Genomic DNA, 15,600 nt, shown 5'->3' with positions numbered 1-15,600 from the left:
TTACCCCGCAAGTCTTCACTGCGGGAGGAGGGAACGAGGTCTGACGCAAGAGCGGCGGCAAGCTGACTGCGCCTGCGCCGGAAGGAGTGCGTCGAGGAGGGTGCTGAGTAGTGGGACGGAAAGGGGAGGGGAAAAAAAAAAAAAAAAGCAGAGCTGCGCCTGCGCACTAAGCCCTCTCGTTCTTTATAAATTGAGAGGCTTGGGCGGCCTTAAGCGCCTTCTCCGACCAGAAACCGGAGTTGTGACCTTAGTCCCTCCGACCTGCAGGTCCGGGCCCCACCGCTGCCGCCGCCGCCCCTTCTTCCTCGGAACTCTGCTCAGGTGAGGGTCGGAGCGGCCTGCCTCTCCGCAGAACTGCCCTTAGAATCTCTCTCCTTAAGACCCTGCCCAGGACCCCGACTTATCCGGGTGCCTTGCAGCCGTTCCCAGGATCGAAGATTATCCATTGCCCTGCCCTTCCTGCCCCGGACCTCCTTTTATCCGTGTTCCACTGCCTGGCTACCCCCCACCCCCAATGATCCTGTCCATCCCTGGGACCCCGATTATCCGTGTTCCATTGCTGTCCTGTCCTTCTCCAGGCCCCCTTTATCCGTGATCCATTGCCAGTTCCCTCTGACATGACCCTGTTCTTCCTCAGGACCCTTGATTATCAATGATCCATTACTTTCCCCATGATCCTTCTCTTCCCTTTGGATCCCCAATTATCTGTGATCCATTGAAGCTCCCTATATTCCTGCCTTTCCCCAGAAACCCTTTTATCTGTGTTCTATTGCCTGCCTCCCCCCCCCTTTTTTTTCTGCTCTTCCCCTGGACCCCCTTTTATCTGTCATCCATTGCCTGTCCTCTTCCCAGGATCCTACTCCTCCCCCTGGATCCCCTTTATCCCCATTATTTCCATTCTCGGGAGACTCTACCTTTCCCCAGAACCACTGCCCCTAGGGAATCCTCATTTTGTCTAATTCCACCCCACAACTTCAGCATCACATCCTTTCTAGAACTCCCATTTATCTGTCTACTGCCTCTAGAACTGTCATTGATTCCTGTTCCCATCCTATTTCTCTCCTTTATTCCACCTTCTCTTCTCCTTTTTTTCTTCTTCCCTTCCCAGAGCATCCCCTATTAGACCATCACCTAGGATTCTGCTTTTCCTCCAGGCTATGCATCTTTTCTCCAGGATTCCCTATTTATTCCTCTTTTCTTTTCATCAGACTTTGCCCTTCTTCCCCCGGACCCCTCTTACTTTTTTCCCTCCTTGGGTTCCCTTATTCTCCTTCTCAAAGACCTACTCCTGTTTCATTTTCTCTAGAGTGACATTCCATTATTAGTCTCATTTCATATTCTCTAAGAGCTCCCTTCATCATACCTCTCTAAGATTACTCCTTATCTCTGCCCCAACTTCTGTTTGCTTTCATCTCCAGGCCATTGTCCCCTTATAGATGACTCATTTATTTCCCTTCCCATCTCCAAAACTCCTATTTACTGTCCTTCATGCATTTCACCTCTGGAACCCAGACTGGTACTTTCCCCAATTCCATGGGCATTTTCCTTAGACTTTTTTCTGGAGGATGTACACTATTGAGAGGCAATGCCAGTCTCTTTAAGATGTCTGCATGCATGGCCCTGACACTGTGACCCTAGGCCAGTCACTTATGCCCCATTGCTTAGCCCTTACTGCTTGCTCTTCTGCCTTGGAACCCCAATATACAGTACTGATTCTAAGACTGAAGGTAAGGGTTTAATTAATTATGTAAATAAATAAAAAGAGGGCTAAAAGCAACAACATTGACCTAGTTTTCCCAATGAGAAGCAGACTAGAGGGTCTCAGGAAAGTCCTTTTTCCCAAGGACTGTGGACTGAATTCTTTCCCTTAGGATTGAGGAGACCTTGAAGGACTGTACCTTCCCCCATCAATAATAATTAGGGATCAAGGAAGTACCTTCTCTCTACCAGGAGCAGAATCACCTCAAAGTATATGTGACATTTTGTTCCAATTAACTATGAGCCTTTGGTCTTTTTTTTTTTTTTTTTTTTTTTCAAAAACCATTCTCTTGAAATTATCTGACTTTGTAAACAGTTTCTTAGTTAATTGTTGAGCATTTTTCCTATCACAGCTAATTGTCATAGCTTCTAGAATGGCCATTGTGAAAGGAAGTTGAGCTCTATCTACTCCAAATACTTAGTCCCAGGCTCGTTCCTGTCTTTATACCCTTTTGAGCAAAACCATCTATTTCTGTACATCTGTTCTTCCACTCTAAATTGCAGTGGATACCTGGTTCTTTTGGCCTTGGAAAAAAGTGGTGGTGATCTATCATTATTCCAATCTTATTATTATGTGGTGGTGATGGTGTGATGGTATTCATGACCAATCTTTTTACAGGATTTTGTCCTTTTCCCCAAAATGGAGACCATTGTTCGACGCTGCCCATTTTTGTCAAGAGTACCCCAGACCTTTCTCCAGAAGGCTGGCAAATCTCTGCTCTTCTATGCCCAGAACTGCCCCAAAATGATGGAAGTTGGATCAAAACCTGCTTCTCGGACTATGGCCACTTCACCAACTAACTTCCAGCAAGTAAAAGAAACACCTCCAGCCAATGAGAGTAAGTATTTATTTTATTATCAATGAACTATTACCATGTTCCCATCTTTGACCAAATCCAAAGTGGTTTTAATATTTCACTTGTTACATGCCAAGCCTTATATATTTATAATCTCTAGGCAATTTGTGTCTTAGCTTCATTATCATGGGATATTTCTTGTTTAGAATTTACACAAATGCTAGATTTCAGTGTTTTATTACAGCTTTTTTTTTTTAACATTTAGCATGTTTGTCCTCATTTAACTTTTTAAATTGCAATTCAGAATATCAAGTTTCTGTCATAATTATTTGTCTTGCACATTTCAACCACCTTCATTTCATTTTACTTCTAAAAAAAATAAAATTAACTATAACATTTTTATTGGCCTGATTCTTACTATGAGAGGTTGGGAATAAAAACCTTTGCCCAATCAATTTTAGTCTGGTAAAGCCAATGTATTACATGGTTCTCCTAGTTGTAACCCACAGTGAGGACTTTTATATGGAATCATTTAAGGGGGAAATGTGATAATGTTTGTAGACTACTGATTTTTTTTCCTTTTTTAACCAGTCATCAGTTAGTATAGTCATATATATGCTTACATAAACTAGAAAAGTCCCGCCTAGCATGAAGTTGAGAAAGAAAAACAATAGTGAAACACTTTCCATAAACTGTAGAGAAGGCGAGGCTCTGACTCATTGGGTTGTTCCAGCATCAATGAGGAAGAACATTTCTGGAAGGAAAGGTGATCTAATTTGCTCAAGGGGAAAGGGAGGTCATTCATATTAGAAACACAATTACCAGCCAACTGTTAAGAGAGTATGTTCCTTTGGGTGCTGAAATAAGAATGTAGATAGTGAATCTGAATTATAAATATTGTTTATAAATGTAATTTCTGGGATGTACACTTCATTAAATTTAAATTCATATCTCTTTTGTTCTGTACCTTTTGTTAGCTCTGTGAAACCGCCTATCTTTGCAAAGAAACAGCAGGCCTGTTTGTCAAGATCAAGTTATAATGTGATGATTTCTAATGTCAACAGGAAGAAAACTTGAAAAAGTTTTAATTACTTAAGTGGGTGTACCCTAATGAAATCTGTTGAACATTTTTGGAAGTTTTCCAGGTCACAATCTTTTGATTGCCTAAGTCTTATTTTGGATTTGTAGTCAAGAATGAAATGAATGCAACAGTTAATGGAAAAATTCGAAGGAATATTTAAACCTTCATAAGAGTGTGTTGTTTCCATAAATGAATAGCTTACTACTAGAAGAAGAGGAGTGAGTAATTTTGACTCACTACCTCACTGTCTTATAACTGTTCAGATTTTCCAGCAATAATAATGCACAAAATTTTGGAACTCTTCAAATCAGAACAAGTTTTCAATAATTTACAAATGGTCATCTTTCTTAAAATGAGATTTTGTATAATTGAGGCATTTAAGATTTACATTTCTATTCTTTTATCCCATTATAAAGAATACCTCCTTCTCTTAGACAATTTAACTTAGACATTCTCTATCTAACTTTTAGATAGTAGGAGTGATGTGGACTTCTTTCTGATAAATTGTGATCATCCACAGAAGCTTACAAATAGGACATTTTTAGTTTTAGACATCTTTGTAGTATAGTACATTACTTGACTGATTGACAAACAGTTCATGATGGCTCTACACTATTTTAAAACTTATGTTCACCAGGATCAAATTTATGTACATTTGGTAGAGATAATTTACTTTCGACTGTAATATATGGATGTCATGCATTTTTGAAATCAATTCAGCAGAGAAAAGTATGAACTATTTTAGGAGGTCAGTGTAAAGTAGATTATTCTATTTTGTTTCTGCTACGTTCATACCCACCTATGGTTGCCTTTTCTTGGACTAAGGAATTTTAGTAAGATATTAAAATTAAATTATTATAAAGTTTAATTTTATGAAATGTTTTGTGTATAGAATTGATACTATAAGTTAAAATTTCTTTTTAAATTAAAAAATCAAAGCATAAGTGTGTTATTCTCTTAAACAAACATGTATTTTGACTATATTTTTTAAATGTGTCTTATTTTACACTGTCTTCATTTCCAAATATATCCCTTCCCTCTTACCTACCTAGAAGGATCATTCCCTGTTTTAAAAAGAGAGGCATTAAAAAAAGATAGGGGAAGTAATCTAGCAAAACTAACCAACACAACTGGCAGGTTTGCAGGTTTGATGTATATTTTTCACTTCTGCAAAGAAAGGATGGGGAAAAGAGTTCAGTTTTTTCTGACTATACCATAAACACTATTTACAATGTTGTAATCGTGTTGTTTACATGTAAACATGTAATGTTGTGTATTGTTCCATTTCTGCTTGTTCCAGTTTGTATCAGTTCATATAAGTCTTCCCATACTTCCTCCTATTCATTGTTATATTGATATAGTTTCTATTTATCTACCACAGTTTGTTTAGCTCTCTCCAGTTGATTGACTGGATGTTTTTGGTTAGGCACTACAAAATTTTAGCTATATCTGTATCATAGTACAAATTCATTATAGATTAAAGTCATTTATCACCAAGACAAAAAAAATAGAGCAGTTTCCTTATATGATCCCTTTAGTACTTCAGTCTCTCCATCTTTCCCCAGAGGACAAAACTTCCAAAGCTGTGGTCCAGCCTGCTGATGATTCTCAACAGGCCTCTGGGGGATCCCAACTCCCCTCTGGTCATCCATCATCTGCCACAAGCCAGGGAACTGCTAGTAAATGCCCCTTCCTCGCAGCTCAGATGAACCAAGGAACCAGCAATGTCTTCCGTAAGGCCAGTTTAGAGCTTCAAGAGGATGTACAGGAAATGCAGGCCGTAAGGAAAGGTAAGTAAATTATTAAACACAATTCTTTTGCAGGTAACTTTTTCTCTTGAACCCCAAAGGATTTATTAACTTGGTAAGTGTGTTTCAAATGCCTCTGTTTACGGCCATCAGGACTTTACATTTAATGGATTCCATTAAGAAATAGAGAATTGACAAAAGAAAACATGTGATTTATCACTTATTAATATGGGTATGTGATTTAGGGCTTTGGTTTGAAAGGCTTGCTTTTTTTACAAAAATGATTAATATTGAATAGGTTCTAGTGATTATTTATATATCTATCCCAATGGAATTGTTTGTCAACTGGGGGGGGGGGAGAGGGATAAAGGGAGGTAGAAAACATGAATCTTATAACTGTGGGAAAAATTTAAAAATTAAATAATAAAATGGGAGAATGGGTCTAGGTGATTTCTAAGTCCCTTCTCATTCTATATCCTAGGTGGTCGTGGGGGGGGTGGGGAAGGAATAGAGGATTGAGACAGCACAGTGGATAGAATGTTTGGCCTGGAGTCTGGAGAACCTGAGTTCAAATATGACCTCAGATATTTCTAGCTCTATGACCCTGTGCAGGTCATTTAACCTCAATTACCTACCCTTGACCATTCTTCTACCTTAGAATCTGCATTTAGTATTCACTACTGAAGGTAAAGGTTTAAAGAGCGGGGGGAGAGGGGAGATATAGGATCTTTGAGGAATTATTGACTTTTACAATAATTTATTCTTAGAAGTATTATTGCATTCGAGAGTAGCTACTGACAGGTCTTAGTTTTTGTCCCTTGCCCCCAACCATTTTAGTGGGATAGATGAAAATTCATGATGGGACCATCAAAGTATGGACATAGGTCAACCAGGCTCACTACATTGAATAGCAGTATGTCTTATAGTTGATTGTGGTCATGGGGCTAGATGAACACTTAGGGGGAGTCAGAAAAATTTAATCAATAGATAGTACATTTGAGCTGGGTTTTGGATAAAGAAAATTGACATTTTCCTGACATCTTGATTATGTTCTATCTGAAAGGAAAATTTATGCTACCAGTTCTGTACTTTAAGCTTTGTAGAAGATTACTGTGGGAAGGGCACACAGATAAGGAAGAATCTTAAAAATAATTGGAATCATCTGGTTTTGGCTGGCTTTTTTCTGTACTGGAAAGTTAGTATATTTAGAGGCAGTATAAAACAAGGGTTTTACATTAAACTTGTTTTATTTTGTCATTTTCCTTCTTGTGAAGAAGTTGCTCAAACTCCAATTAATCCTACCGTGATTAATCTCAAGACTGGTGGAGAAGATCAGAATGGTTTGCTAAGGAATTTTCAGGATCTCATGCAAAAGCAAAGACCACAAAGGGTCTCCCATCTCCTTCAGGACAACTTGCCAAAATGTGAGTTTTTAAAAACCACCACCACCAAAACCCTTTAAAAAATTTTTTTTCACTTTTTCAAGTTTGTAGTTTGTCTGGCACCTTAATGAACTCCTAAATGAGTCACTGATCAAAGCTTAGATTCTGCAGCTTCTTAAGACTTAAAAGTCCAAAGTTACTATTGTTTATGTAAACCTATGTGGTTAATCACTCCCTAATTTAAGAATTAAAATGACTTTCTTTTTTCATTTTTAGCTGTTTCCACTTTTCAATATGATCGTTTCTTTGAGAAAAAAATTGATGAGAAAAAAAGTGATCATACTTACCGTGTCTTTAAAACTGTGAACCGGAGAGCACACATATTCCCGATGGCAGATGACTACACGGATTCTCTTGTTACTAAAAAGCAGGTGTCTGTCTGGTGTAGCAACGATTACCTAGGGATGAGTCGTCACCCTCGGGTGTGTGGGGCAGTCATGTAAGTAAATCTTAAAGATCATGTCTGCCAGTAGACACACTATTGGCAGAGACATCTGGTATTTATAAATAGGGATTTGATCTTTTGTCTAAAACATGAGAAATGTATTCTGAGCCAATAACTAGTTGGTAAATTTGGTGCCTAGTCATAAGTACATTTTAAAAATCAGTTTGTCCATACACACATACGTATATAGTTATCGTATTGTAAATAAAGATTAAAGATTGCATACTATTGCAGACAGAATAATTTGCCACTGAAAAGACCTATTCATTTGCAAAATTTGATTTAATTTTTAAGCTCTGCATTTTGACAAAATTCTTGGACTTTTATTGAGCAAGATATCTGTAGCAAAAATTTGGGCTTTTAGTCAAAACATTATAAATAGGTAAAAATCTGTTTGTTGGGCAGTATGTAGAACATAAAATATGGTTAGCTCAGTTTTTTAGAACACTATGCTACTGTGAGTCCAGTTTTATGGGCTTGATCTCTCTGAATCAGTTTCACATTTTCCAGTCCACTAAATTGTACCCTTTATCCTGGTTTGTCTTAAAAACATAATCTCTTGATCACAATCTACCTATCAGCTACTAGGGAAACTTAGTTCAGTTTGTACTACCTGATTTCAGGGAAAACAATTCAGTGTTTTCTACCTGATTTCAAGGTAAGCACCCTGAGGAACTTATCTCAGATGCATACCAGCTTTGTGATTCAGGACAAGTTCTTTAACCCCTCTCAGGCTCCATCCCTCATCTTCAAAGTGACTACATTGGACTAGATGGCCTCGAAGGGTCCTTCCAGCCCTAAAGAGCAGCCTTATAAAATCATTTGGTGAAATGTCAGAGAACTTTATTTAACCACAAGCCAAAATTTACCAGTTACATTTCAGCCTGTGAGTTTGAGTGTGCTTTGAAAAGAAGTATACTTCTGGGAAAGAATTATTAAGTTAATCCTTGAGCTAGTACTTCCTCTTTCTTGACAAGCACACAAATATTTGTTGTTCCTTTTGATAACCTTTACAGGAAATTTGTTCTTAGGAGAATCTCTTCTTTCATATGTACATTACAGGGAAACATTAAAACAACATGGTGCTGGAGCAGGTGGTACTAGAAATATTTCTGGAACTAGCAAGTTTCATGTTGATCTAGAAAGAGAATTGGCTGACCTCCATGGGAAAGATGCAGCATTACTGTTTTCATCCTGCTTTGTTGCTAATGACTCTACCCTTTTCACATTGGCTAAAATGATGCCAGGTAAAAAATTCATGCTATTGGATGGCCTGTTGTTTGGTGGGTTTCATAGTAGAAACTAAAATCCAGGTAGCACTTTATTTCACAGAAAAAAAATTTTTTTTTTTTTAAACACCATGTTTAGGGCAGTTAGGTGGCTCAGTGGATAGAGAGCCCAACCTAGAGAGGGGAGGTCCTACATTCAAATTTGGCTTCACATACTTCTGGTTGTGTGTGCAAGTCACTTAACCCCAGTCTCCTAGCCTTTACCTCTCTCCTACCTTGGAACTGATACTTAGTATTGATTCTAAGATGGAAGGTAAGGGTTTTTTTGTTTTTGTTTTTTAAAGAAAAAAAAAGAAAAAAAATAATGGACCTACTCAATTAAAAAGTTTCAAGTTGCATATTAGAACTTGCAGTAAAGCATAACAAGCTAATTAATGACAAACTTCTAAGATCCTATTGTTTTGGACATGCTATAATCCTTACTTGTTTCCTTGGAAAATTTTTCATAACTCCTAGAAAGTCAGACACTTTTCAGATAAGATTTTTTTTTTTATATTGAGTTTAAATTTAGAGTAATTGCCACCATTATCTTGAACCTAGAAAACATTGTCCAAAATCACCCACCTTTTGGTGTTAGGTGATATTTACCTATCTTCTAGTGAAGTATATCTGCAAGAAAACTTATCAGATGTTAAGTTTCTTATCAAGTAATGTTGAGAGTACTTTTGTTGCACAGTTAATTTCTCTTCCTCTTTGGGAAATGTGAGATGACATGTCAAGAAATGTTCTTTTCTATCAGGCTGTGAAATTTATTCTGATTCTGGAAACCATGCCTCCATGATCCAAGGAATTCGTAACAGCAGAGTGCCAAAGTATATATTTCGCCATAATGATGTAAACCATCTCAGAGAGCTGCTAAAGAAATCAGACCCTTCGGTCCCTAAGATCGTCGCATTTGAAACCGTTCATTCAATGGATGGTGAGCTTTTTTGATATTTGTGTGTAAAGACTGACTCTGTGTGGAACTCTTTCTTTCATGTGCCTCAGCAGTAGGCTGTTTCCAAGTAGGTTTTGGGTTTTGAGGTTCTTTCTGCCCTTCTACCATGACTTTGCAATCCATTTGCTTTGCTTATGTTTGCATTGAGGGCTTTCTGCCCAGGCATTTAACCAAGACTTAGAAATCATAGCATTACTTATATTTTGGAACTTATTTTGTTTTCCAAAATAGTGGCAAGTACTTTATGTGGGACTTATTTTTCATGAAATTCATTTTTGTTATACTCTACAAGATGTTACTTGAGGGGGCAGCTAGGTAGCTCAGTGACTAGAGAGCCCCCCATTGTCCTTACAGCTTTTCTGCCTTAGAACCAATACATTGTATTGATTCTAAGACAGAGGGTAAGAGTCTTTATTTATTTATTTATTTTTAATGTTACTTGATGTGTTTAGGAGCCGTGTGTCCATTGGAAGAACTGTGTGATGTAGCCCACGAATATGGGGCAATTACCTTTGTGGATGAAGTTCATGCTGTAGGGTTATACGGTGCTCGAGGAGGTGGGATTGGGGATCGAGATGGAATCATGCACAAAATGGACATCATTTCTGGAACCCTCGGTATGTATGTTTCTCCAGAATGCTGTTCAGAAGTAAAATTCTATCCTCCTAATAACATAAAAGAATCATTACTCAGTATTAACCAGTTGATAGGGAAGGCTTTTGTGTCAGCTCACTGTAAATTAGAGAGATCAGGGACAGTTTCATTTCAGTCTCTATATCCCCAGGACCTAGCACAGAGCTGGATACATCGTCAGCACTTCATAAGTGGTTATTGGAATTGAATTGTGTTCAGTAATGAATGGAACTGATAAGTCTACTCATAATGCTGGGGCAGGGCAGCTGAGTGACTCAGTAAATAGAAAGCCAGGCATGGAGGAGGGTGTGACCCTGGACAAGTCACTTACATCCCCCCCACCCCCCCATTGCCTAGCCCTTACTGCTCTTCTTCTGCCTTAGTATTGTTCCTAGGACAGAAAGTAAGGGGGTCTTTTTAAATACACAATAGAATTTGAAAGACAACGAAAATGCTGATCAGATTCCAGGAGAAGAGAAAGGATTGCTTCCCTCCCTTAAATTCACTCCATTTCTAGGCTGCCATTCCCCTGAGGAGGAGCAGTATGAAAAGAGTGCTCTTGTGCTTAGCCTTGGGTGGGCAGCGGGACTGGGATTGGCACACTTAACAGGCCAGCACAGCCAGGCCACCTTTCCCAGGAGAATTCCCTGCCTCTGTTTCCTCGCTGGGGCAGTGAGTAGAAAGCACTCTTGATCTCGGTGGGTCTGATGGTACCTAAGGAGTGCTTCTCAAGGAAGAATTCTCCCTTGTGGCAGCTAATGCCAGCTTTGTGCTGCACAGAGCTTAAGCAAGCCCGGTAATTACGGACACGGTGTTATTACATTAAGACTTCAGGGCTCTGCACCTAATCCTGAAACCTGAGATACAGGTTACACAAAGAGATTTTAGGAAAATGGAAGGCCTGAACTCGCCTGCCTTGATGGATAGAGCTCATTTACCTGACAAACCCTAATCATTAAAGCCTTGTCTTTAGGTAGGATATTAAGTGAAAACTCAGCCAACTAAAACTGTAGGTGCTCTTCTGTGGCTCTCCCCCGAAGGGTAGGGCAAACAATGAGGTTATAAGATGGCCCCTGGGCTCACATGGAAACGGTTGTGTTCTGGGTGCCTCGAAAAGCCTCTACAGTCAGGCCACAGGAAATTCTGCACCTCCCCCTCCGGGCAGACAGGAGTCTGAAGCAGGCCTCGCTCCATCTGCTCCAGAAGGCAGAGCCGGGAGGCCCACGGAGGCCTGAGGACTGCAGGGGGTTTGCTGCATGACTTAGATGGGCGCTCGGGGGGCACTTTGTAGCGAAAGTTCTGGTCCGGGTCAGGGTTCCAAGAGAAGAGCCGGAAGCCCTGCTGCCTCCAGGCTTCTGTGAGTGCTCGCAGACAACAGAATCACACGGATCCAGAAAGTGGGGCCGACCCCAGGACACTGATTCAGGGACAGACGAGTAAGATCGCGCCCGAAGCAGTGGCTCCTGCTAGAGCCATGCCGTCCAGGGCTTGGCTTTGGGACGGGAGGCAGCGAGGACGGAAAGAGACGTGCCCGAGGTCGGTAAGACCCAGGACGTCTCCATTGGGAGAGCTCCTCTGACCCTAACTCGCTGGCCTTTTTCCTGCAGGCAAAGCCTTCGGGTGTGTCGGGGGCTACATCGCCAGCACCAGCTCTTTAATAGACACCGTCCGATCGTACGCCGCGGGCTTCATCTTCACCACCTCCCTCCCCCCCATGCTCCTGGCTGGCGCTCTCGAATCAGTCCGTATCTTAAAGAGCGCCGAAGGGCAGGCCCTGCGCCGGCAGCACCAGCGCAACGTGAAGCTGATGAGGCAGATGCTGATGGACGCCGGGCTCCCTGTGGTCCACTGCCCCAGCCACATCATCCCAGTGCGGGTAATGACAGCTTGACGCCCAGCCCTGCGCCTCGGAGTCTCCTGTGCCCCGGCTCCGCTGGCGGCCCCTTCGGGCTCATCCCGAGGGTGATGATAAGCCAGCAGGCAGCTTTTCCCTCTGCTGCTCATGACTCTCCTCCACTTTCCTTAGAAAAAAATTAAATAAGGATGGCTTTGCAATGAAAATCATGCCCCTGGATCCAAGGGGATGATTGATTTAGATTTCTGATGCCTATAAATTTGATTGTGTCCTAAGAATTCTGGAAAGAGTGAGTGTTCTTGGCCAGTTGGAGACAGTTGACTTCTGAATAGATCCGTACTTTTGTCTGCATACAACAGTCCTGCTAGTCTTGAGCCAGCCATTATAACAATTGAAGGCAATTACAGAAACCTCCCAGTGTGGAGAGCAGGCAGGGACGAGCATTCACTATTGTAAACATTTATCCGTTCTTTAAGACCTTTAAACAGTGGTATCATTCTTAGATCTTAAATAATAGGTACCAGACATCCTCAGTTCACATTTAGGTAGTATTTTGTGGTTTACAAAACCCTTTTCTCCCGACCATCTGTGAGACAGACAGACAGACAGACAGACAGTGTCCGCACTGCACTGAATTCTCTGTCACGTTTCCACGGACGTTGCAATTCTCTCCAAATGCAGGAGCTGGAGCTGATTTTTCCTTGTTCTGAAGCTCTCCCGCCCTGGGCCTGCTGTACCTCTTAGATCAGCGAGCTCTGCTTTCAGAGGGGTGGGAGCGCCTCCTTTGGGAGACAGCCCTTAACGCGGCTGGACCCCCAAAAGAGAGCCCTGCTTAATCCAGACTTCTTGTCATAAAACCCAGGTGGCAGATGCTGCTAAAAATACAGAGGTGTGTGACGAGCTCATGAGCAAACATAACATCTACGTCCAAGCTATCAACTACCCCACGGTCCCCCGAGGAGAAGAGCTCCTCCGCATCGCCCCCACCCCTCACCACACTCCACAGATGATGAACTATTTCCTGGGTGAGTATGTGGGTCTTCCCTGAAGTTGGCATCATTCGAGTTTGTTACTGCTTTGTACAAATTTAGAGAGACAGTGTGGTATGAGAGTGACCTGGCCTCCGATCCAGGAAGGCCCCGGGCAGACGGCCTGCCTCTGACCCTGGGCGAGGCGGAGGAGGTGCCCGCCTGCGCAGACAGAGGGAAACCTCAGATGGAGGCCCTCTTCTGCCCTCGTGCATATTGACACGGGAATGACGTCAGATGCCTTTTAATCGCTGTGAAGAGGATCTCGCAGATCTCTCTTTGTTCTCCCTTTCCCGGGCCCTGGCTAGGAGGTTCAGCGGAGGCCATGGTTGTGTAACAGTTACCTAATGAGGAGGGCCTGGATTCTTTTGTATCAGTCCAAACACAGTCAGCAGCCTGAAATGTAGACTGTTTATTATCTTTAACTATAAACTATCTCTGCCGTGAAACCATCAAAACGTCTAGTCTGATTTTTATATGCTTAACTGAATTCAACATTAATCTCAAGTTTAAATAAATCATAAATCAAAGGTTTAGGATAACCTTCCCTCAGGGGAATTGGGTTGGGTTTTAGAGAACTTTTAAATATTTATTTTAAAATGTCTCCCCCTTCACAGAGAACCTGCTGGATACTTGGAAACTAGTTGGGCTGGAGCTGAAGCCTCACTCTTCGGCAGAGTGCAACTTCTGCAGGAGGCCCCTCCACTTCGAAGTCATGAGTGAGAGGGAGAAGGCCTACTTCCAGGGCATGAGCAAGCTGGTTTCTGTCAGTGCCTGAGTCTGGCCTCCTTCACGCCCCCGATGTCACCCAGTCCCCTAGTCATGTCGTCTCTGTAGTCTTTATATATGAATTAACTTATCTTCAATTTTAATCCATAGTAGAAACATAGTTCTGAAAATAAATTCCTATTAAAGCAGTGCAGTCTGATTCTATAACGGTGACGGCGTGTTGAGTGATAGCACAGGTCCTTTCCCATCTATCTGTATTACGCTCATTAGTAATAAAAATCAACCTTCCTGGCCCTGTTTACAAAAGCCAGTGACTATTTTTAAGGCTATTTTCTTCTAACACATTATTAGTAATAATGAGATCTTTGCCCATCCCCCTCAAAATACGCTGCCTTCTGCTGCATTGGAGAGAATATAAGAAGTACAAGGAGCTCTCATAGTGGCAATATGTTGCAAGATCCCCTTGAAGCACAATCCCAAATGTGTCAGGCCTGTAATTAGGGCACAGACTGAAGGCTGAAACTGGCCTCCTCATGTTGGTTCCTAATGATTCCTGCCAAGTCTCTGACTCCCTTTGATTTCCTGAAATTGGAGGGTGCTCGTAGGCCCGAAAGGTGAATGAGTTCAATCGTTTTAGGCCGCTCTTTAAAACATTCTCCTTCCTCTTCCACAGCCGGCTCCCAGCTCCGTTTATTAAATGAAACAGAAACAAGTCTGTCCTTTGATAGGGGTTAGGAGGCGGGAGGCCTGTGGGGAGGGGTGGATCTCTACTACAGAGAGGCACCCGACACTTGGAAGCCGGGGAGGAATGGGAACGGGTCCAGGTAGGTTGTAGCTTCCCACTTAATGGGATAAACATCAGGAGACCCCAGGCCTGAGGGGCAGGAGCCTTTAGCCTTGTTCCTACCCGTCCCAACAACTCCTTTGAACTCTGACTAGTTTGGCAGCTGAGGTCCTGCCCGAGAGCCAGCCTTGGCATTCGTTCCCAAGCCCTGTATGCTTAGGAGAACCTTCTGATTTATCTCATTGTGGTAGAAATTCTCATTATTTGAGTTTCCTTTAAAAATCTTCCTATTTTTGTTACTATTTGTGCAAGCCAAAGAATACCTACTCTAGGACAGCCTTTCTACCCAGAACTAGCAATTACTGACAAGGTCTCAAAAACCTTCATTTAAGCCTCCCCCCCCCCTTTTTTTTTTTTAATTAGAGGAGAATGCTAAAAGTCTCAGCCCTAGATAGAAGCTTCAGAGATCTTTTTTTTTTTTTTAAATTTTTTTCCATGATTACATGATTCTTGTCTCCCTCCTCCCTTTCTGGACTTGACAAGCAGTTTCACTGGGTTATACATATATCTTTAGAGGGTCCTTAACCAGTAGTCTGGGAACTTGGGTTTTTTAAAATCATTTTGATACCTATTTCAATAGGTACCATAGAGGACAAACGACAACCTCCTAGTCCCTCAGATATGTTGATTCCAATATCATTGGTTTCTTTTTTAATCCTTAAGTTTTATGCATCTAAAAACCTTATTTTTGAGAAGATAATCTATCAGCTTGCCAAAGGAGCCCATGATAAAACAAGGTTAAGAACCCTTGTTCTAATTCAACTCCCTGACTTTCCAGAGACATCAACAAGCCAGAAAATGTATGCCAGGTCCTGGAACACAGTACAAATAACCAGAGCAAAAAGTCCACCTGGAAGGAGCTCATCTTCCACTGGGAGACAAAAAACAAAGACGCCTAAGTTAGTACAAAACATGGTTTTTGAGGGATGCCAGTTGAGCCTTCATTGGAGCTAAGGCTTGCAACACAGGCCAGAGCTTGTGGGAGAGGAAATGTCACATATGGGCATCAGCAAG

The 15,600-nt window shown here is 41.6% G+C and overlaps 1 protein-coding gene across 1 annotated transcript; it reads left to right on the top strand.

Annotated features, from left to right (window-relative positions):
* The first annotated feature begins 204 nt into the window (after positions 1–204).
* On the top strand, positions 205–13,930 carry ALAS1 (5'-aminolevulinate synthase 1). Its single transcript, XM_044674883.1, has 11 exons — positions 205–321; positions 2,378–2,597; positions 5,202–5,426; positions 6,659–6,808; positions 7,043–7,265; positions 8,334–8,518; positions 9,300–9,479; positions 9,950–10,114; positions 11,738–12,006; positions 12,848–13,010; positions 13,631–13,930. Exons 2-11 carry the CDS (start codon positions 2,399–2,401, stop codon positions 13,789–13,791), a joined length of 1,920 nt encoding a protein of 639 aa, XP_044530818.1. The 5' UTR covers positions 205–321; positions 2,378–2,398; the 3' UTR covers positions 13,792–13,930.
* The last annotated feature ends 1,670 nt before the right edge of the window (positions 13,931–15,600 follow it).

This window comes from Gracilinanus agilis, chromosome 1, assembly GCF_016433145.1.
Source record: "Gracilinanus agilis isolate LMUSP501 chromosome 1, AgileGrace, whole genome shotgun sequence".
Classification (NCBI taxonomy): domain Eukaryota; kingdom Metazoa; phylum Chordata; class Mammalia; order Didelphimorphia; family Didelphidae; genus Gracilinanus; species Gracilinanus agilis.
The sequence above is the reverse complement of the archived record's forward strand: the minus strand, read 5'-3'. Positions and strand labels throughout refer to the sequence as shown.

Excerpts from the sequence above, each read along its gene's own strand:
- ALAS1 (XM_044674883.1), top strand. The coding sequence starts at position 2,399 with ATGGAGACCATTGTTCGACGCTGCCCATTTTTGTCAAGAGTACCCCAG. Across the intron at positions 2,598-5,201 it reads AACACCTCCAGCCAATGAGA|AGGACAAAACTTCCAAAGCT; the intron begins GTAAGTATTTAT and ends ATCTTTCCCCAG. Across the intron at positions 13,011-13,630 it reads GATGATGAACTATTTCCTGG|AGAACCTGCTGGATACTTGG; the intron begins GTGAGTATGTGG and ends CCCCCTTCACAG.